The 21,526-nt window shown below is 38.7% G+C and overlaps 1 protein-coding gene across 3 annotated transcripts in view; it reads left to right on the top strand.

Moving 5' to 3' along the window:
• The window catches only part of LOC134819698 (poly [ADP-ribose] polymerase tankyrase-2-like), a 72,593-nt gene extending 51,276 nt beyond the window's left edge, over positions 1 to 21,317 (top strand). Inside the window, exons 7-12 of one of the 3 annotated variants that reach the window (XM_063829785.1) lie at positions 856 to 912; positions 15,136 to 15,208; positions 15,396 to 15,499; positions 16,862 to 16,922; positions 19,862 to 19,994; positions 20,289 to 21,317. In XM_063829785.1, the coding sequence (XP_063685855.1) occupies positions 856 to 912; positions 15,136 to 15,208; positions 15,396 to 15,499; positions 16,862 to 16,922; positions 19,862 to 19,994; positions 20,289 to 20,430 (570 nt within the window). In that variant the 3' untranslated portion in view covers positions 20,431 to 21,317. Of the gene's footprint in view, positions 1 to 855; positions 913 to 15,135; positions 15,209 to 15,395; positions 15,500 to 16,861; positions 16,923 to 19,855; positions 19,995 to 20,288 lie in introns of all 3 variants that reach the window. The other 2 variants (XM_063829783.1, XM_063829784.1) reach the window with 2 other exon arrangements.
• The last annotated feature ends 209 nt before the right edge of the window (positions 21,318 to 21,526 follow it).

The raw sequence follows: 21,526 nt of genomic DNA, 5'->3' as shown, positions 1-21,526 counted from the left end.
TGCCTCCCTTTGATAGCAACTTATAAACAAATTATAGTTAAGTGGTCAACATTAAATGGATTGTGCAGTTAGAGGGTCGACTGAAAGTGAAAATTTGATTAAATCTTTAATTAAATATCTCGTCTGAACTCGAACTGGTCGGTAGATACTTTTAAAAAAACATAATTTACAGTATTTAGCAATTGCAACTGAACATTTGCAACTTAACGCTAGCATTCGCCTGAATAAACCAAACTTTAACCTCTCCCTTACTAGCAGTTAATAAATTATAGTAAAGTTGTCGGCTCATGTAAAGTTAAATGGATAATCCCGTCAGAGAGGCAGGCGAGGAAATGCTTTTCTCACTCGGTATCCACAATATATTGTCCCAGCTTCGTAGCTATCGCTCTATAGTTAGATAGGATTTATTAAGTTTTAATACTTTCAACATTACTAAATAACAAATAATTTGAGAATGAATACGGACGAGTCAGTTTGAAAATTTCTACTGTACAATTTTAACCTGAGATAACTGTTTCACTTGGTAGTCGATCAGAGAAAATTAACATCTTCAAAAATGTCTTATGGTTATGGTCGGGTTAGATAGTTTATTTAATAAATGTCACATGACAGCGTGGGGAGTTTCATTATACTATAATTTGGTGGGTCTCAACAAACCAGATTGAACTCCTTGTCCAGTAAACTGTGCGAATGCACTTACTTCACCAAGTTACAGGCCCAAAACAAACAAGGCGCCAATTAACACTATAATACTAATTGGTCCTATCGCTGACATGAGACGTTAGTCTTCAGATATTACAAGGGCTAGCCTTGGAATTGCACTTTGAAGTGACTAACGCGTTAACTGTATTTCAGGCAAAGCTAAATCTGATGCTTACTAATGATAACATGGGAAAATGTCTGGGCCACATTGTGAGTATACGATTCTTTATCATATTATCAGCTTTTTTACCATATTCAATTGAAAAGTAGTGCCTTCACACAAATTGATGTTTATTTATTACAAGTAGTAATATGAAGAAGGAAACTCAGTCCTCGGAAACAAGTTAAGCAGGATGTATTTCTCATTGTCATTATTTAGGTTTGATAGCTCTTTTTATAGTCTGAAAGTCTGAACTGTTATGGGTGAACTGGTTACTCTGTTTCCTGTGATGCTTCAGTTTATAGAAAGCATTTTTCCCTTCCCGAACAACCTAGCACCTTCAATTTGGTGCTATTTCGGCCGGAAAAAACCGTACATATCCAATTTTGAAACAGTAATAAAAATACTACTAAACTATGAGCATGACAGAAAAATGTATAGTAGCAAGCTGAACTACTTTATAAACTTACTTATAATAGGATAAATACTTGAATACGTGAGAAGACATAACCCTATAGACCCTATATTTACTGTACAATGTTTGATAATAATATTGTTAATATGTACTGTCTTTCTCAATATCTCCTGTTACAATCCAATTCAAGTTAAATATTGAGATAATTAAACAATTTCAACTTGTTGCATTAATATCTTCTTCACAAAGTAACTAATTTATTACACGATTGCTTATTAATTTAGTGATTCCATTGATTAACATGTGAAGCAAGTTATTAACAGATTGCTTGCTACATGTGCCTATTAACTAGTGTACTTTGTGTATCTGAGTGATTTTTTAAGTGATTTAGTCACTTCAGAGCACCAGCTTGACTTTTTAGCACATATTCTAGGTAGACACTAATTTCATATCCGATTCCCCAATATTCTGCTCCTCACTCAGTCGACTCCAGAAAAAAAATTCGATAAAATAGCCTACAGTCATAATTTGAAGATATCCTCTCGTCAGTCGTCTCGTCAGTCGTCTAGAGACGAATTATGACTACGATACGGACCAAAACAGTATCATTTTATTTGCGCATAAAGCGCAAGATGGTGATCCGCGGACATTTAGTAGGAGTCAGTGCTGGAGTTGACTTAGCAAATTAGTAGCAAATTTGCCAGCACTTTGCACAAGAGCTACAAATTTGAAACTCGACATTTAATCAGTTGCTTTTGCGACAAATGGGTGATAATATTGGGATATCAGCTGTAATATTTCTGTAAACACACTGCGACAAATGGGTGATAATATTGGGATATCAGCTGTAATATTTCTGTAAACACACTGCGACAAATGGGTGATAATGTTGGGATATCAGCTGTAATATTTCTGTAAACACACTGCGACAAATGGGTGATAATATTGGGATATCAGCTGTAATATTTCTGTAAACACACTGCGACAAATGGGTGATAATATTGGGATATCAGCTGTAATATTTCTGTAAACACACTGCGACAAATCACAGCATCTTATTGGACAAAGTATTCCAAAATATAACTATTTCCGGGAATTATATGCACTAAAACTCGTCGACACTGAGAGCTGATAATTTGCAGATTTTTCCCTCAAGGTATTATCAGCACATACTGCGAGTCACCTCGGTGGGAAGTTTCAAAACAAATAACATTGGCGCACTATATATTATTACACACTATATTGTATCATGCGCACGTATCTTACACGAGCCATCGTCAATAGATATAATATAATAATGCCTTCGGCTCTTCGGGCCGCAAATTCCCTCCAGCAAGCTGTCGGGAATTATCACGCGTGGCCCGAAGAAGGGAAGGTATTATTGTATTATAAACCATTATATTGCGTCGGTCTCGAGCCATTCTTCAGCGAATAATGCCGGTGTTAAAAAGGCCCCATTTATTTGTTGACGATCATGGCTAATTGTAAATTCTCTGGTGGCTTCTTAATGCTCTGCCAGAACCAGTCTTGTTTATATGAAACATAGAAAGAGTGCAACCGCCAACTAATTTTATTTTATTGAACAACACAGAAAGGTATTAAAACATTCTTAAAACCAATCCTGAGTCCACTTTTTCTCTTTGGACTCCCTCTCACAATGAAATAATAGAGAGGAAGAGTTATTTTGATAAGCTTCTACTTAATTCTGTGCTTACCGAGATAAGTGTTTCTCGATTAAAAGAGCACGACAAAATATATTAATGAACATGAGACCTACGTTATCAGATTTATTAGTTATCTAGTCACGTGCACGTGTAGTAGTGTTCTTTCACCGTGGGAAAGGAATTTTAACAAATCTTTTTATGTGTCTAATTCAATAACAAGTGATCGTATGAAACTATATGTGGTGTTAACTTTATAATATGTGGTTTGGCAAGAGGTAACCTTGTGCCACATTTTCGTTGTGAGGTGTGGTGCTGTGAATAAAACATTGTTTAAAATGTCTGATGAACGGCACTATGGAAGTGGAACTAATCAAAGCAGCTCTCAGATTTATGAGATAACAGCATAGAACACGTTGTTATATAGTTCGGGATAGTTGGGAAGCGTTCACAGTTCACAAACTGCGTCAGTAGCCAAGTAGGTTATTGTAATGCTGGCAATTGCTGGCAGGGGTCTGGGTCTAGCTGACGTCAAGGTGGGGCAGCTGGGTTAAAATATTGAAGGACTGGTTAATGAATTGTGTTTTTTGTTGAGCAGCTTGAAGGAGTGGCTGACTGTACAACAGAGAAGACAGATGTTGGCCACTTATCTCTGCGGGAGGTCTTAATATCAATAAAGTGATAGATTTGAGCGTGACATGCAGTAACGTGCAGTAACATGCAGTAACGTGCAGCCATGCGGTGATGTTTTCAGGTCACACGAGTGATTATCAATTACATCCGCGTAAAAATATGATTCAAATTTGCTCACGTGATTTATAGCTGCAAGGTTTGTAGTTTTATCAAACTTTCAAATATTTCAATGGTCCGTCTGAACCCTGTGAAGTACAATCAGCTCAAACTAAACTGATCTGTTATCACAAAACAGTTGATATGATCGACATTCTTAATTAGCGAAATAAAACTGCTAGACCCTCACTTAGTCCCTGTTTACAAGCCAGAACGCAGCTGACCAAGGATCAGAGCTATACTAATCAGGAGCTTACAAGGTTCGTGCCAGATCCGCGACTATGCAATCAACAACCGGCTCTAACCGATGGTAAAATATCGGAGTGAAATAACAGAGTTGACGGCTAACGTTCGGAAATTGTGTGGTACCACAGTCGACTGATCATGGTCGGTACCCAATAAGAATATTAAATAATAAATAGCTCTCTAACAGGACTACCTAATATTGAACGTCCTGTCAGTGCGTTTCTTAATTTCACGAAGTGTTGAAACTTTAATTAGAAGTAGACTAATTAGGAGTATAGTAGTAGACTAATCCGCCAATTTGTGGAACTACCTCCTACATTAATCGTCTAGCGGCGGCAACACTCCCTACCCTCAACTATTAGTAAATAGTACTAAATTATCACATCAAGTTGAAATAAAAAGCTTCTCATCAGAGTTGTTGTTAATCAGAGATAGCTCTGCTTTTTTGTCCCTGGTCGATAAAGATATATGAACAAAAATAGTGGAAAGTCTTTAAATGTCCGATTCATCTGACGATAGTAGAGAATCTAACATGGTCCGGTGACATGGTCCGGTGTCAACATATTTTCAGCAGATTAATAATTCATTGCACATTAATTGTCTCCAGCTCATATGATTAAAAACACCAATACAAGGAGGTTACTAACCATGCCAAGGCGACTGTAAGAAACAACTTATTAAATAAAGAACACAATTCAACCACACTGATAATCTTATTTTGAATAATAACCATGTCATTTAGCAAGTAACAAACTGTATCACCTTGGTAAAAATAATGATGTACATTGCTACTTCTTATTTGTATGTAGTTACTATTGATAATTGGTTAAAAACGTCAGCACCCACTATCTTGAAGTATCAAGAGCAATATTTGTCACCAAAAACAATGATGCAAAATATTTCACTCGAGAAAATTGACCAAGGTAGGGAAAAATGTAAACTGTCTGGTTTTCAAATTAACTAATTGAGTATCATTAAACTTTCTTAACAGTTATTTATTTTTATCACTTTCTCATCAAAATTTTAATTCTTAGTCCGTTAGCTTGGTAGTGGCCATTTTGATTTCATTGCAAGCTAGTTCTATCTTTAAAACCCTGTCATGGTTAAACAATATATCCTTGTGAAATGTGAGACCAGTCACCAGTGACCCTGTCATGGTTAAACAATATATCCTTGTGAAATGTGAGACCAGTCACCAGTGACACTGTCATGGTTAAACAATATGACTTTGTGAAATGTGAGACCAGTCACCAGTACAATATATCCTTGTGAAATGTGAGACCAGTCACCAGTATCCAAGTCCGACATTCAAGCAGAAGATGACATGTTGCTCAATCTAACTGTGACTACAGATCTAAAATTCTCATAAATCCTACTCGTTATAAACTTTCTAAACTGCTTCATTCTCAGAAAGTACACTACAGGATTGACGGTGCTGTTTAGAGCTACGCACACCACATACATAAAGGGCCACATGTAGTAGTAGGAACTAGCCGAGGAGTAGATGGTCTCGTAGTGGCACACTTTCTCGAGTGTGTCTGGTCGGGAGTGCTCCACAACACAGCGGAGGATGAGCCCAAAGTGCACCACCACCGGCAGGTTGAATAAGATGTAGACGAAGGTCACTATGACTACCGTAATTCCAGCTTGGTGCTGCGCTTTTGAGGACGATTTGACACGCTTTGAAGCACGCTCTGTCTTGTATAACGTTGTCATGGTGGTTACAAAACTCATTGCAACTGGAAAGATTGGGAGAGCCAGCTGAACCATCATTACTGCAGTCGTTTTTAGCTGGTTAGAGTCAAAATCTAGCTCACCTGCCTCCTTACCAGGGCCATCGTACACCATGATGCAATGTCTGGCAATCACCCAATACGCCATCTTGTTCTGCGAGAATATCAGTCCGCACTTGACACCCACAGTTAGGGTAAAATACCCTCCCACCAGTACTCCAAACAAGACTGGTCTCAGTTGTATGGTAGGATTGAGCAAGAGAACCAGTCTTGATATGCTCAGAACTGCCACTAGGAACACAGAGATAGCAGGCAGGACCTCCCACAACAGTCCCCAACTATAACAGAACCATGGAGCACCAAATAGAACAGGTGCCTGAGATTCAGGGTCTTTGAAGAACGCCTCTATCACCGGGAAGAGGGTGATGCAGATGAGTAGGTCGACACCGCTTATAGTTTGATATATCCTCTTGAAGAAGGTGCTGTTAGTGCTGCGTGGAGTTTGTTTCCAGAAGAAGTACTGTGAGACTAGGTTGCCAGTGGTACCCAGGAGAAGACTGAATAGGAGCAGGATAGCTAGGGTTAAGTCTAGTCCTCTGATCGGGGGATCTCCTAGATGTTCATGATGATCTGTTCCGTTGGACATGTTTATCTGAAATTTAGTCTAGTTAATGTGAGGTTTGGGATGCTTTCCAGTTTTAAAAACACGGAAATTATCAATCAAATTATATGACTCTCCGTGTTTTGTCAATGACAACGAGGCACAAACGATATACAGAGTTAAATGCACTGCACAATTTAAGTAGATACACAAAGGATACCGTATAAAACAGTGCGTCTTGTTCTCAAGTACCCATTATAACTGGAAATGAGAGACCTACATTACCTACATTACCTACATTACACCTACATTACCTACATTACACCAACAAATTGTGAGAACAAAATTGTGGACTTGCGTAGTTTTACACATCCAATTATCTCTCTCTCTCTCTCTCTCTCTCCAATTATCATTGCTCTGTAAAGCTTGTATGATTTCGCCAAATTTATAGTTCAAAATTCGACCAGTAGAATCATATAAAGTAAAATGAACAGTTTATCGCTATATAATTCACTGAAGATTGACGACGGATGATGTTTCTGCCTGTAACCTTTGTTCAATAATACTATTTTAACTTATAGTCTGCTTGGTTGTGGTTTACCATTTATTACGTATCATGATCATTGTATTCATGATTTAGGTGAACAACTAATGACCTGTGACTCAGACAATAGAATTTACCTTATGTTTAATGAAACAATTACTGCTATATGGACACGTTCATTTGAGTTTGAGGATATTGGTAAACAAAAATAATAGTGTTTTCGACGATAGTAGCTTAGCACGCTGGATCCTGATGTCAAGATCTCGGTCAATGGTACCATCACCACTGATGTTGGCACCAAGATAAACAAAGTTACTGCCCGGTTCAATAGGTTCTCCCTCCACTGTTAGCTTTATACTGTCTCTTTCGGTGTAAGGTCGCTGGGACGCACACTTGTTGATCGCCATGCATTGTGTCTTTTAAGCGTTGATCTTTAACCCAGCATAAGAGGTGTAATAAGCGATAAGATCAGTGGACTCTTGCAGCCCTTCAGTATTGTCCATCACTGCCAGATCATCAGCGTAGTCACTATCCATGATAACTTTTTCATCTGCACCCTTTAGTTCCTTTTGCAGTACAGCACCATGACTAATTGCCTTGTGAACCTCGGCCAAAAAGATTCCAAAGTTCAGACAAAAATTAAATATAGGAGGGCCCTGGATATCACCCTGTCCAGTGCCCGAATTAACAGAGAACCAATCAGACATTTCACCATTAACCCTGACAGCACTCATGGTTCCGTTGAAAAATGCCTGAAAGATTTTAACATATTTCTCAGGAAGTCCATAGTGTCTCATGCTTGACCAAATAAACTCTCTTCGGCAGTCTCCAAGAAGCTCGACTGGTCCATGGACCAGTGGTCCATGGACCACTATAGGTGGTCCATGGACCACTTCACCAAGGTACAGTGGTCCATGGACCACCATAAGTCAACTCATGAAGATTATATCTAATTGTTTATTATCAATTGAAATTGGCATCTTTATGATTGCAATATGTATAATAAGTATCAATAAATGTTTTTGCCATGAAACGGACCAAACTGATCCTAACTCATATTCCACTCATCATAGCATATCGCTTCAGCATGTACAAAGGGCATAACCTCAATCAGTTTAATGTAGTGAAATGACTGGTGTGAATGAAGTAGTGTACTAATACAAGTTGGAGAGGATCAGGTAAGCTTAGTCAGCATCCATGATGTTACAAACCCTCTGGGACATTACTGCGCCCAGTCTCCAAAGTTACAGTAAATTCCTACTACGGACAAACAAACACAGACAAAACACCAACAAGAAACTGATATACACTAGCTAGCTCAGAGAGGAAATGAGTACCGGCTCAGGAGGTATGTCAAAACAGGGCGCCCTTTCGAACACTACTCGGGCTAGAATCAGTGCAATTCGGACACTACTATGCAACTGAACCATGCAAAACTATATAAGTACACCTATGCTGGCAAGGCAATAGGTCAGACTGCCAGTCCTGAAAACCAGTTCTATGATAAGGGTCACGCAAGCCCCGAAGGGTTAATACAAAATCAATAAATGTTTTTGCCATGAAACGGACCATAATAAGTATTACAAAAGTAAATAACATACAATTTACATAGATAGAGGGAGAAGGTCGGAGCTCTTCCTCATCTCCTCTGTCTTTCTGAGAGAGGCAGAGTCCTCAAATAAACAGTATTTACATTGATCACACAGCTTGGTTCCCTTGAACTGATCAGCTAGGTGATGATAGTGTGAGGAGTCGACAAGCTTCATTTCTGCAACAAAACGCCACTTGTAGAACGTTGATCTGGGCATCTGAATCTGCTGAATAGCCTGCCTTGCGCTCGTCCCACTCTTCACCATCTCCAAAACAAGAGGATATTGTTGATGGATTGCTGCTTCCATGTTCCTCCGTGTGGTATTCCTCCGTCTGATAGGTCCTGCCGAGCTCTCTGGTAGTGGTTGAGGAGGCGGTATCTCGATGAGGTTGAGGGGAGAGTCGACAGTTGGGGAGGTAGGTAGAGGAGAGGGGTCTCTAGGTAGCAGGTTCAGTGGATCGTCACCACTCTCTAATCTTTCGAGAATCTGCTCAGTGTGCACAGACAAATCCAGGTCTGTATCTGCGACTTGAGAAGGAGGAGCAGAGGACTCTGGAGCTATAAAGGTTGGTGGGAGTGGAGGAGAATCCGGAACGTAGGGTTTGCAGATTGGGTCACAGGAATTGATGCTGTTCAATCTCTTGTCCTTGTCAGATGTGTAAACCATAGTAGGGTAGTGGAGGGTACAAATATGTAGTTGAAGGATGTAGTAGACTGTGGTCGATGGCAAAAAATCAATACTTCTCACTGTCTGTTCGCATATTATATATCGAAGACTTGACACCGATTAACAAGGAGCGGGAAACTACCTGATACCTAACAAGCTTGATTTCGCAACATGATCGGATATTTGAGTAATAACCTGAAGAGATCGCTTGACACAAATGCCCAATGGATCGGATCCCGTAACACGAAGTTATCACATCAAGATAAGGAATGAATAGGTAATCAATAGAACAATATAATAACTGCGATTTTAGAAACTGTAACGGAGAAATAATCAAAAATTTATGCTTTTAAAACTGAAAGATACCCATTAAAACAATTAGAAATCTGCTGGGACCCTCCTGTGGCATGGAATCTTCTACGAAACATGAAATCAACAAGAGCTAGTTCCAAGTCAGTTTTTCCAACAACAGATTTTTTCACATGAGCCCAAAGTCCTTCCTGAGTGTTAGTATGAACGCCAGTTGCCGGGTCCACGAACTGGATCGAGTGGTTGACGGTGTGATGAGTGTAGCCAGCGGTAGTTAGGCTGTTATAGGCTCCCCACTCGTCAGTATAGACAACAGAACCAGGGAGGATCCAGCGTCTAATCAGAGGGAGTAGTGTGGATGCACCTCTGCTGTTGTTCGGACAGGGTAGTAGGAAACAGTTACCGTTGCTCCGATCTACAGCTCCAAGCACCCACTGCCCTTCTCTGTAAGCTCCTTTATTGTACTTGCGTTTTCCTAACTTGGCCTCATCCATCTCCACGACAACACCAGGTCCACCGAGAGGAGAGGGATTGGATACCAGAAAGTCAGCTACTCTTGTATGTATCATGGTCTTCCAGTCACTGATGGTGTTCTCTGATACTCCTATGAGCTGAGAGATAGCTACATTTGCAAGGGATTTGATGCTGAGGTAGAAAACCAGCTGTAGGAATAGTGAGAAGGTGAGCTTCTGTCCAGAGAGTACACTATCCGTTCGTATGTTCCTAAACCTTGAGCAGGGTGAACACCGCCAGATGAGAAGGTCTGAGGACTTCTTAGAGGAGCAGGGTACAAGGTTCATAGCAGAAGAGCACCCAGGACAGGAAAGAGAGGACTTCAGAATACCACGTTGAAAGAGGAAATCCCTTGCATGCTCATCAGTATTTGTAATCCGATGGATTTCGTTGTGTAGTGAGTGGCTCATATTGAAAACACAGTAGTGGTGTACAAGTATCTGTCTTGTATATCGAAAACGACGATGGCTGTGTACCACAATTCATCTTATATATCTCTGCGACGTTTTTCGTAGTTAATACTGACATCTTGCAATCTTAGCGAAGAAGTCTACCGTATGATTGGATCATATGATAATGGAAGCTAAAGTGCTTGCTGATACCATGGACCTTGTTAAAGTGGTCCATGGACCACTTATTCAGTGATAAGGTGGTCCATGGACCAGTGGTCCATGGACCACCTAGAGTGGTCCATAGACCAGTGGTCCATGGACCAGTCGGGCTTCTTGTAAACTGCCCAATTATGAATAATGATTGATTTAACCATTCGTAAATTACAGACAGACACACCTATTTATTGAGATTATTAGTATAAATCATCATAAATTTATACAGAACAAAAGGAAAAAATATTAGGTGCTATCCTTGTCAGCAGAAATACAAAAAGAATGACGTTAAGTTCGTTCAACCGCCGCGCATTGTGTTAAATATTAAATTATTCCACCGGTTAATACTGTTAATTTCTGTAAAATGTGATCTGTTGAAAGTACATTTGCTTGAGTTAACAATCAGGCATTTCCGGCATGTAAAATATTATACACTGGGACAAGGTTAATATCTGGCCTACATTGACATTATTGGATGTTAAATCAGTTCAAAACTCGAAGAATAAAAACACTAAAATATGACTCTGAGAGTATGAGACTATGAGTGTCCAGGATGCGATCCAAGAAATTTCTACTTACAATCTACTATTGGTAGTTTATCCCGTTTTAAAACGTTTAAAATTGAAAGTAATTCTGAAATTGTATCGTCTTCGGTTCATTTAGTTATTTTAAATATTTAGCTTGCTCTAAGCATGACAGATGATCTTGTCATTTGTCAAGCTTAAAGCGAGCTAAATAGGGGGGGGGATCATGAGAATTTTGAGAGTCCCGACGAAAATGGCCAAATTCTCATTCTCAAAAATTATTTTTGAGAAGAGTTTTCAGGAGAGGCGAAAAACTCATTCTCAAAAATTCATTCTCATCTCAATTGAATGATTTGGTATATCACTATTTTTGAGTGGACAATTTTTGAGAAAATTAGAAATCCATGCTGAATTTCTCAGATTCAAAAATAATTTTTGAGATATTTTTGAGTATTCCCGGCGAAAATGGTCAAATTCTCGGATTCAAAAATCGAGAGATTTTAAATATTTAAAATAACTAAATGAAATTAGGACAGACCATTGTTCATTCTTGTGTTCAAAAGTAATGTTTTATGTGTTTTTAATGTTTAACTGTTCCTGAACTAATTGTTTGTGTCAGAAGTATAATTTTTCCTGGAACAGTGCATGCCAAACGGCGATAACCTTTGGAGCCACAAATAATACCATTCGTAATGGAAAGATGTCAAAAATTATTATACATAGTATAACAAATTAATATACTACATAAAACGTTACTTTTGAACAGAATAATGTCCATGGTGTGTCCTAAAGAACTCCTAGACATGGCCGCTTTAGTCAAATCAGTGGACAATTAATATTTGGCTTACGAGCCATGAGGTCCTCCACCAAATATCTTCACTTCTCCACGAAGGAAACATGACAATGAACAGCTATGAAACTGGTTGGAGGGGGTTCGTGGTCCCCCAGAGATTGCAATCCAGCTTGAGAAGTTATTCATTTGCCAAGATTCATGGCAAAATATATTGCTTGAAATATATCGTTACCCTAATCATAGTTATGGGCATTCCGATCTGTTCTTATTGTACACATTAGTACCAAGTGCACAAATCTGATAAATCGAATAGCGATGGTGCGGAAAAGTGCGGTATTAGATCAATAGTGTGACTCCGCACCCACCGCACTTATATGTTACCTCTGGTACAAAGGATAGTCGTTTACAGTTTGAGTTTATGAATTGCCCTCAACTCTGTTAAAGTTGTATACAAAAGTGCAGCTGAAACAACATACGAATTGAGCGAGTATATGTTGTTTCGCATAGAATAGACTTACGAGTAAGTATATTAATTCACTAGTAGCGGTATTTAGCCCTCCTTTTACTCTCATATATTAGTGTATTCAAAATACTTGGAGATGGTGAGGACCGGTAGGTGGTATAGTATACTAGACCAATGGAGAATTTTTTAAATGTCTGCATAACTTATACAAGAACAAATGCGGGAAACCATAGGAAACTAAAGTAAACTAACTGCAAACGCCATAAATACAATATTCCCGTCCAATAATCTACACGAGGGTAGTGCCATGTGATTCCCTGATAAAATATCACACGGAGGATTGCTTGCGGAGTATTTGAGTATTAAGTGCTAGGCGTCTGATCAGCTGACATTTATTACCGTTACAGTGACAGGTGTGTTATTGTCCAGGTGATACTTAGCTGCCTAATGGTGGGTATTTTACAGTCCTCCGTTATGTCGCATAACTTCTGTCTAGCCTAAGTTTAATTACTTAGCTGACGGCTTAATGAATCGCCATTAACGACAGATATATAATAACTAATTAGTATCTTAGTAACTCATGTTGAGCATGATCTGTAATGCAGGCAGAACATGGTATTCATGATAAGCAAAGGAGAAGCAATATAAATCTGCCGGTTTTGGGTGAAAGTGGGGAATTATTTCCCCGAAAAATCGTGGACACTGGTAACCGATAATTTCCCGAGTGTTATGAGGACAGACAATTTACTGTCGAAATTAAGTTGTAACTTACCTAAGCTATAGTTATTTGCTTTCGATTTGGCTCTTTCTATATTTGGTGCGATTTTAAACTAATCGCACTTATTATAACACCAGAACCCTGAACCGTGGAGTTGTACGCGAATCTAACTGAATGTATTACACGATTACACCAGTAATCGCATTATATGCAGTTAGATTAGCGTGTATAAGCTAATTAACGGCCTAATATTGAAGTGATCAACGGAAGTAGGTTTTATTTTCCGGACAACATGGAGAAAAAAACAAACTCTATATTTGACTTTCATAAGAGGAGATTAAAAGTGCTCATGCCTCCAGCATCATCAATCATTAACACTTGTGAAGACTGAATAGTGGATCAATGAAAATACGGAAATAAATTTGTAGGAATCCTTGTCACAATTATTGTGCCTTAATATTAAATAACTCAAACTCAAAGAACATATTTACCTACTCAACTAGTAAAATTACGCAGACCTAGACGCTCGGAGTCTGCGGCCCTTCTACATATAATTATACTTCTGACTTGTCAGGAGAGACTTTTCAAATCAAATTGTTCCTTAAATACACCAGAGACTAAAATCTTTCAACATCTGGATTCTGGCAGCAAGGAAGTTCGCATTTCTCTATCATAACGTGTGTTTTCCTCAGAATACTTGGCAGAAAGGCCGATCACAAAATTTAGTCCGAGTTCTGACAGGTAACAGAAAATTCTCTGACTCAGAAGTCATGGAGGAAAACGATTTTAAACCTGTGACGAATTATAGCACCTAGTCAGCAAGTCAGTAGTCAACAGGTGGTTAACAGCCGGCCGACAAGGTATCGCAAATTTCACTCTGTAATGAAATAATTGATAGGCTGGGGTAGGGGGTTGAGCAAAACGTAGGAAAGAACAGATCCTGAATTGTAAACACTAACCAGTCCCAACTTGAATGTACTTTTTATCTAAATATTCAGAACAGTGAGGACAGCTATGGAACTATCGCCAACACACCACTTAAGCGGTTGAACTCCTGCACGACTTTCAAATACAACAGTATCTCGATATGATTATAATTATAGTGTATTATGCACTGTGGTTTGAGCTGTACGAGGTTAAAGCGAGCACAGCCACATTCCACAAGCAGCACAGAACGGAAGTATCAACGTTTCTAACACAGCTCAATTTCCTGCAGGCAGCACAGAATGGAAGTATCAACGTTTCTAACACAGCTCAATTTCCTGCAGGCAGCACAGAATGGAAGTATCAACGTTTCTAACACTGCTCAATTTCCTGCAGGCAGCACAGAACGGAAGTATCAACGTTTCTAACACAGCTCAATTTCCTGCAGGCAGCACAGAACGGAAGTATCAACGTTTCTAACACAGCTCAATTTCCTGCAGGCAGCACAGAACGGAAGTATCAACGTTTCTAACACAGCTCAATTTCCTGCAGGCAGCACAGAATGGAAGTATCAACTGTTTCTAACACAGCTCAATTTCCTGCAGGCAGCACAGAACGGAAGTATCAACGTTTCTAACACAGCTCAATTTCCTGCAGGCAGCACAGAACGGAAGTATCAACGTTTCTAACACAGCTCAATTTCCTGCAGGCAGCACAGAACGGAAGTATCAACGTTTCTAACACAGCTCAATTTCCTGCAGGCAGCACAGAACGGAAGTATCAACGTTTCTAACACAGCTCAATTTCCTGCAGGCAGCACAGAACGGAAGTATCAACGTTTCTAACACAGCTCAATTTCCTGCAGGCAGCACAGAACGGAAGTATCAACGTTTCTAACACAGCTCAATTTCCTGCAGGCAGCACAGAACGGAAGTATCAACGTTTCTAACACAGCTCAATTTCCTGCAGGCAGCACAGAATGGAAGTATCAACGTTTCTAACACTGCTCAATTTCCTGCAGGCAGCACAGAACGGAAGTATCAACGTTTCTAACACAGCTCAATTTCCTGCAGGCAGCACAGAACGGAAGTATCAACGTTTCTAACACAGCTCAATTTCCTGCAGGCAGCACAGAACGGAAGTATCAACGTTTCTAACACAGCTCAATTTCCTGCAGGCAGCACAGAACGGAAGTATCAACTGTTTGCACTGGATGTTAGAACAAGGTCTCGATCCCAACTCCACTGACAGTATGTTTAAATTTCTTGGTACAATTTCAGCTACTTTTAGCTTTTTAGATTGTCCATTGGTTAATTTTAAATGTACTCTAAAAAAAATTGTTATAAAACGTTATTTAGTTAAGAATATAAACTAAAGTGTGAGATAACACGGAGTATTGTTTGCGGAGTGAGATAACTAATTTAGCTCACGTGACAGGTTGTCAGAACACACCGTTACACGCAGCAGCCTCCAAATCACAGATCCTTGCGTTCAGCTGTCTTCTTTATCACGGAGCCTCTCAGGAAGCTACCAACAACAAGGTTCGTTAACAAATCATTGACTACAGAGCAGTACATTGACTACAGAGCAGTACATTGACTACAGAGCAGTACATTGACTACAGAGCAGTACATTGACTACAGAGCAGTACATTGACTACAGAGCAGTGCATTGACTACAGAGCAGTACATTGACTACAGAGCAGTACATTGACTACAGAGCAGTACATTGACTACAGAGCAGTACATTGACTACAGAGCAAGGCAATTGACTACAGAGCAGTACATTGACTACAGAGCAGTACATTGACTACAGAGCAGTACATTGACTACAGAGTAAGGCAATTGACTACAGAGTTGACTTCAGTGCGAGCAAATTCTGATTTAATATTGTTTTGACTGGATAGAACTTGTCGTATAATAGTGACTGCAGTCATGAATAGTCGATTCAGACCGTTTCAACCCTTGTACAGCACGTGGAAATAAATAAAGGTCCAAGTTCCTTGTAACACATTTATTTTGATAACTGACAAATTTACATTTGTCAATAATTATTATCAATCACCGAATTCTATACATAAGACCATATATGGGCATATCGTTCTGCTCATGAGCTATTTTTATCCAATTTGAATAGAAAATTGTGTAAGAACTCAAGAGACCAGCTGTTGCAACTAGAAGAGCACCGACGCTAGCTTTTGGGAATATTTGACTGGTCGTCAGGAACTTCTTAAGAAGTTGATTTGCCGTCAACTTTTATATTAAAATGAGTTTCACATGCTGAACCCTCCCTTAAGTCAAAGAGTTCTCATTAATATTTCAGTCGTCTAGACTGACGGGAAATTAGATTCGCGGAGTATGATATAAGACTATTGTTGAACTAAAAACCACATTATCGAGCCAATAAAGTTAAGTGGTTTATAGAGGATATTTGCCATAACTTGCCAAACACTTGAGCCGAATGACCAGAACTGGAACGAATTTTGTTCTATTAGAAAAATAAATAATTTGTTACATCACAAGTTGATAGCGAAGAGCAACAAAACGTTTATCGCAGAACCGAATATGACTACCTTAGAGATTTTTTACAATGCTAAACACCACCGCGCAATTTTACTGCCATTTACCTGATAAAATATCTGTGCGTATTCTTCAGACCCTGTGTCACTATTCTAAATTTATGTAAAGCTATGAATTTTTTATACAATATTTTGCAAAAATTAAATGATGTGGTTGATCTTAAAACTTTTCTCGTTTTCGTAATTACAATATCGTGATCACGTCTTTTAGCCGACGTTTCCTGCATTGTACGGGTTAAACTTTAGTTAAAATCGCTGCAAAGTCTGAATATTGTATAATATTAGGCGGGAAGTTTGTAACAACTTACTTAGAGAATATTTTCAGGGAGAAACGCCTATGGACGTAGCACGAAAAGTTGGATCGCCATTCGCTATGGGAAAAGCTGGTGAGCATTAACCAATCAATAACAGGGAAGTGGGAATCATAAAATTATGCTACCCTTTATCTTGAACAATGTATCTCAAATAGGGGGGGGGGGATAAATCTCTTCATGTGCGGAATCACTTTTTTTCACGTTATGGGGTCGTTCACATATTATGTAATAATTTTTTGGAACAGTTTTACCCCCCCCCCCCCCCCCCCCTCCGTAATCGGTTTTACACATAGCTATTGTGTCAAAATTACACTAGCGTAATCATTCGGAACCCCCGGCCCCCCCCCCCCCCCCCCCTCAGCTGATTACGTAATAATATGTGAACGACCCCTATCTGCGACGATACAAATCTGATTACTTTGCCATTCTCAGTTTCTAATCCCAATTATTTGGTTGGCTGTTCAGCTATATTCAGCAGTATTTTTACCACGTTATCATAACTTGACTTTCTCGAGAATGAGTAGTATTGGCATAACTAAAATTGGGGAAAAGGCGCTCCCCTCTATCTGAAGGCAGGGTAATGTTACAGCTTATGTTGGTCGTTAGATCACCATGTGCCGACCAAATGCTAACGTTAATGAATAATACATTTTGGCATCTATCATAGCAATTATTTCATTCTTTTACCACCAATTTTATATTTTCTGCCGCGAATGTTCCGCGATCTTCGAGTTTTCCGCCGCTAATTTTGATAATTTTGCTTGTTGCATTACCGCGAGTTTTGGCTCAATAAAAATGTGGATTGGTTGTGTCAGGGCAGACAATTTAGGCCACGAAGAAATGAGGCAGGACATTCTGAAAAGTTTGGTAAGATGTCATAAACTAACGCGAAAAAGAATCAAGTTCTATAATGAGATTTTATTTAGAACCTTCAGACAGAGTTGACAGACTGATGCAATTCAATTTCAAATCAGACAGCTGATTCAATCTCAATTATAATCGCACTAACGGAGACGCAAAGCATCAAAGTAATGACAGTTTTAAATAAATTCTTTAAAAAATACTTTTAAACCTCTGATTTTAAATGCATTTCTCCTGTAAACGGTAATTTGTGAGATACTTTGACTTAACTTTGGCTTCAACAACTCCGGATGAAGAAGTGGACTGGATCACGTGACATCTCACTGTCAGTTCAGCAGCCTCCTGATCCCAGACATCTTGTCTGGGATCGATCACAATCAGTCTTAAGAGAAGTGCTTCAGCTGCTTCTCGGTCAACGATATTCAAGGAATGCACTATAGATCACTTATCCTCAGCACCTATTCCACGCAGCGCAATATGATTGGCTCACAAATTCGTGGCGACTTTAAGTCTAAGTTGATGTTATTGTTTATACACGCTCCACTGTTTCTTTTCATTTTTGCAATTGCTCACTATTTCAGTTAATAAATCTTGAAATTTTCGGCCGCAATTTTACTAGTAATTCTATTGTGTTCCCGAAAGAAATTTTGCCCTGTTATGTTTTTTGTTTTGAAACTACGTAAGTAAGTACTTCGTGATCTCGAGCTCTCTTGGTAACTGATGGTATTACAGTCAGTTTATAGTTATACAGTTGATAAATTCATGGCGAGCACCCAATTGTTTGATCGGCCCTACACACTGTGCACTGATTAAGTTTTTTTAAAGTTTTTTTTAGTTTTTTTTTAAATTAAAAAAACTGATTAAGTACATCTGACATGACGTGTTGTCATGGTAACAGGAATTCTTTGTTACTCGTAGTATGGATTGATGGAGAATGGAGATACACAGTTTTTAATCTATGTTAACGATTAAGTGATTAACATCCCGTTGACTGTTCATCGATTCGGTTGATGTGTAATACCATTATAGTACGTCTTCTCCTTTTCTCCGTCTCAAACTCTCCTGGTAACTTTAGTCATAGATGCTTACAGTTGACGAACTCACACTCATGGCGAGTGCCTGCATTATGATCGTTTACATGAAGCAATAAGCTGACAAAATTTTTGATAACGGCCGGTTTTTCGTGGGTTCTCTATTCTTCTATTGTGTTCGACAATCAGTAATTTTGCCCTGTTCTGCATCTTAAACCAAAGGCAAAAGCATGATTTTCTCGTAAATTTGCAACTTGAGTTCGAAATCTTTTACTTCTATTTGCTATGATTGTTGGAAACTGTAAAGCGCCCGCTTTACAGGATATAATACATATCATACTCGCCTCGCGGGCGGAATTTCGTATAGCACTCGGACCCAACGGGCCCTCCGTCACGTAAAACCTGTCTTACGCGACACATATAATTTAACAAAACTCGTGCTAAATATCAAATATCTATCTTCAAGCTGCAGCTTTGCAGCACATTATTCGCGCAATTTTCCATCATGGAATGTATGATCAAACAGTGATGATCATACATCACTAGGTTATAGATTTAGAATTGGCGGTTTTTTGGAAATTATCTTACTTTAAGATAATAAAATTACTTTAGTTAAGATGGAAAACATTAAACGCCAACTTGATATACCGTCATGAAGTACCCTTACCGATCTGAAAAACTTCAGCACGTGGTTTTGCCCCTCTAAGATGGTCGATTTGGCATGTACTGAAAGTGCTCACCTCGCATGGTGCTGTGATAGAAACCTATGGTAGCCTTATACTGTTGCTAAGACACTATAGCTATTAGCAGTCGTGTAATAAAGAGTCTTAGCCCCTAAATCGGAGAATGGAACTTGGAAGTGTCATCAAATGGGGCAATTCACTATGTTATGAAAGTCTAAACGGTCTACTGAAATTTTCTGACGCGAAGCTTTTTATTAAAGATAAAGTTTCATTTCTGCAGTTAGTATGTTCGCGCGTAAGCCGCGCATCAGAGGAATTTAAGCACGAAATTATAAAACATAAACAACTCTCATCATTCTTTATCACTAATCGCTTAGTGACTACACAGTTCATGTTAAATAATTGCTTAAATCTGATGTGCTAGACTCAGTTTCAGGACAGAAGAAATGTCCGAAGTGCAAACAGAAGGGATTAGATCAGGAGTGGGAGACCAAAAACAGTCCTGCAGATATCATGGTTGCGATAGAGTCCAGCAAGGATCTTCTGTTTCACGCCCCTTCTGAACCCAAGTATGATAGATTTCACTTCGTCAGAATGATCATTGAGTTTCAAAATTTGGAGACAGTTTCAGTATTTACCCTCTTTCTAATTAATATATTCATAGTATCAGCCTAAGTGATTTTTTCTAAATTTTATCACTATCAGGGTGAAATTGAGTGAAATTTGAATTAAAATATTGTCAAATTGTTATTATTCTGAAGGGTAAAAAAGACAATTTTGATTAAGTAATCAACAACCAAACAACCCACCCCCCTCCTTAATTGTTGGTTTGGTTATCTCCAACTCTAATATCCCACTCCCAGAGTACAGAAGTTCGCTAAAGGTGGTGGTGGTGGTGGTGGAAGTGAACACTCCCTTTCCTCCTCAACCTCCTCCTCAACCTCCCTCACATTCCTGCCTAAACGAAACATGGCCGCCAAATTCTACGGAAACTTTGTGAACTGAGCGACAGTTGCAGGTTGATGATTGATTATGATGAAAGAAGTCCCATTTATTGACTGATTATGTGATAGAGTGGTGCAGAATTATTTTTCAACGTTATTAAGAGTCTGCTTTTTTGACTTCTCTTTAAACCGGTAAAAAGCTTTTAATTTGGGTAAGGGACACAAGCAATATTTATTGGCTAATGGCACTAATCTTATCTGTTTAAGAGATTATAATCTAATCTGTTTAACAGATTTAAGAGATTTAAGAGATTCTTTAATCAAGAATGTCTAAACATGCCCTAAATAAATATTATGGTTCATAATTGAGGCTTCGAGATGAACTCTGATATCAATATTTATTTAGATTTCTTATGTTTGAATTCAAGAGCGGGTATAGGAATAAACTTTCCTATTGAACATATTGAAGAATTCAGAAACTGGCATTTTCACGGTCATCACTTCTTCTACTATACGGACTACCTTTTGTAATCATTGTAGAGTTTGTTGACAGACGTTTCACAGATGTATGGTTATATATCGCTCTCTACATCTTTGAAGTGAGGAGTTTCAGCTCTTTCCCACTAGTTGCAGGTCTAGTTTACATGTACACATATATATACTAGTTGGTATCATTCACACATCAATCTTCATGCTTTGGGTACGTCAGTCGTCATATGATGGACGTGTTAAAACCTGTCGTTTGGATATCGATTATCTTGGGTTGTTTTAACATACTAACGAAGAAAAGAAACGTTTTCACCTTTTTTGCGTGAAGATGATATTGTTTTCATGATGGTCAAAATTGCAGCTGTGCAGAATGTTCAAGTAACTTATTGAACTCTCAAAAATGATGTTTATTTGTAAATACTTATGTAAATATATTGATTTTATAAAAATTTTCTGATACATTTGTATTATTATTTCCTTTGAATGACTAGGCAAAGCAAATCAAATTCTATATTTATCAGTTGAATCGTACAATTTTCCCCTTTTTGCATACATCATCATTAAGACAACAACAATAGCCATAGAAATACCGATAATTTAATTAACAAGACCTCGTGTTGTATAGATGTGGATACTGGCGGGGAGGTGATCATTGTTTGTTTACATTA

Source organism: Bolinopsis microptera, chromosome 8 (genome assembly GCF_026151205.1).
Source record: "Bolinopsis microptera isolate Bmic1 chromosome 8, MBARI_Bmic_1.0, whole genome shotgun sequence".
NCBI classification, from domain to species: Eukaryota; Metazoa; Ctenophora; class Tentaculata; order Lobata; family Bolinopsidae; genus Bolinopsis; species Bolinopsis microptera.
This window is presented reverse-complemented; position numbering and strand designations above follow the sequence as displayed.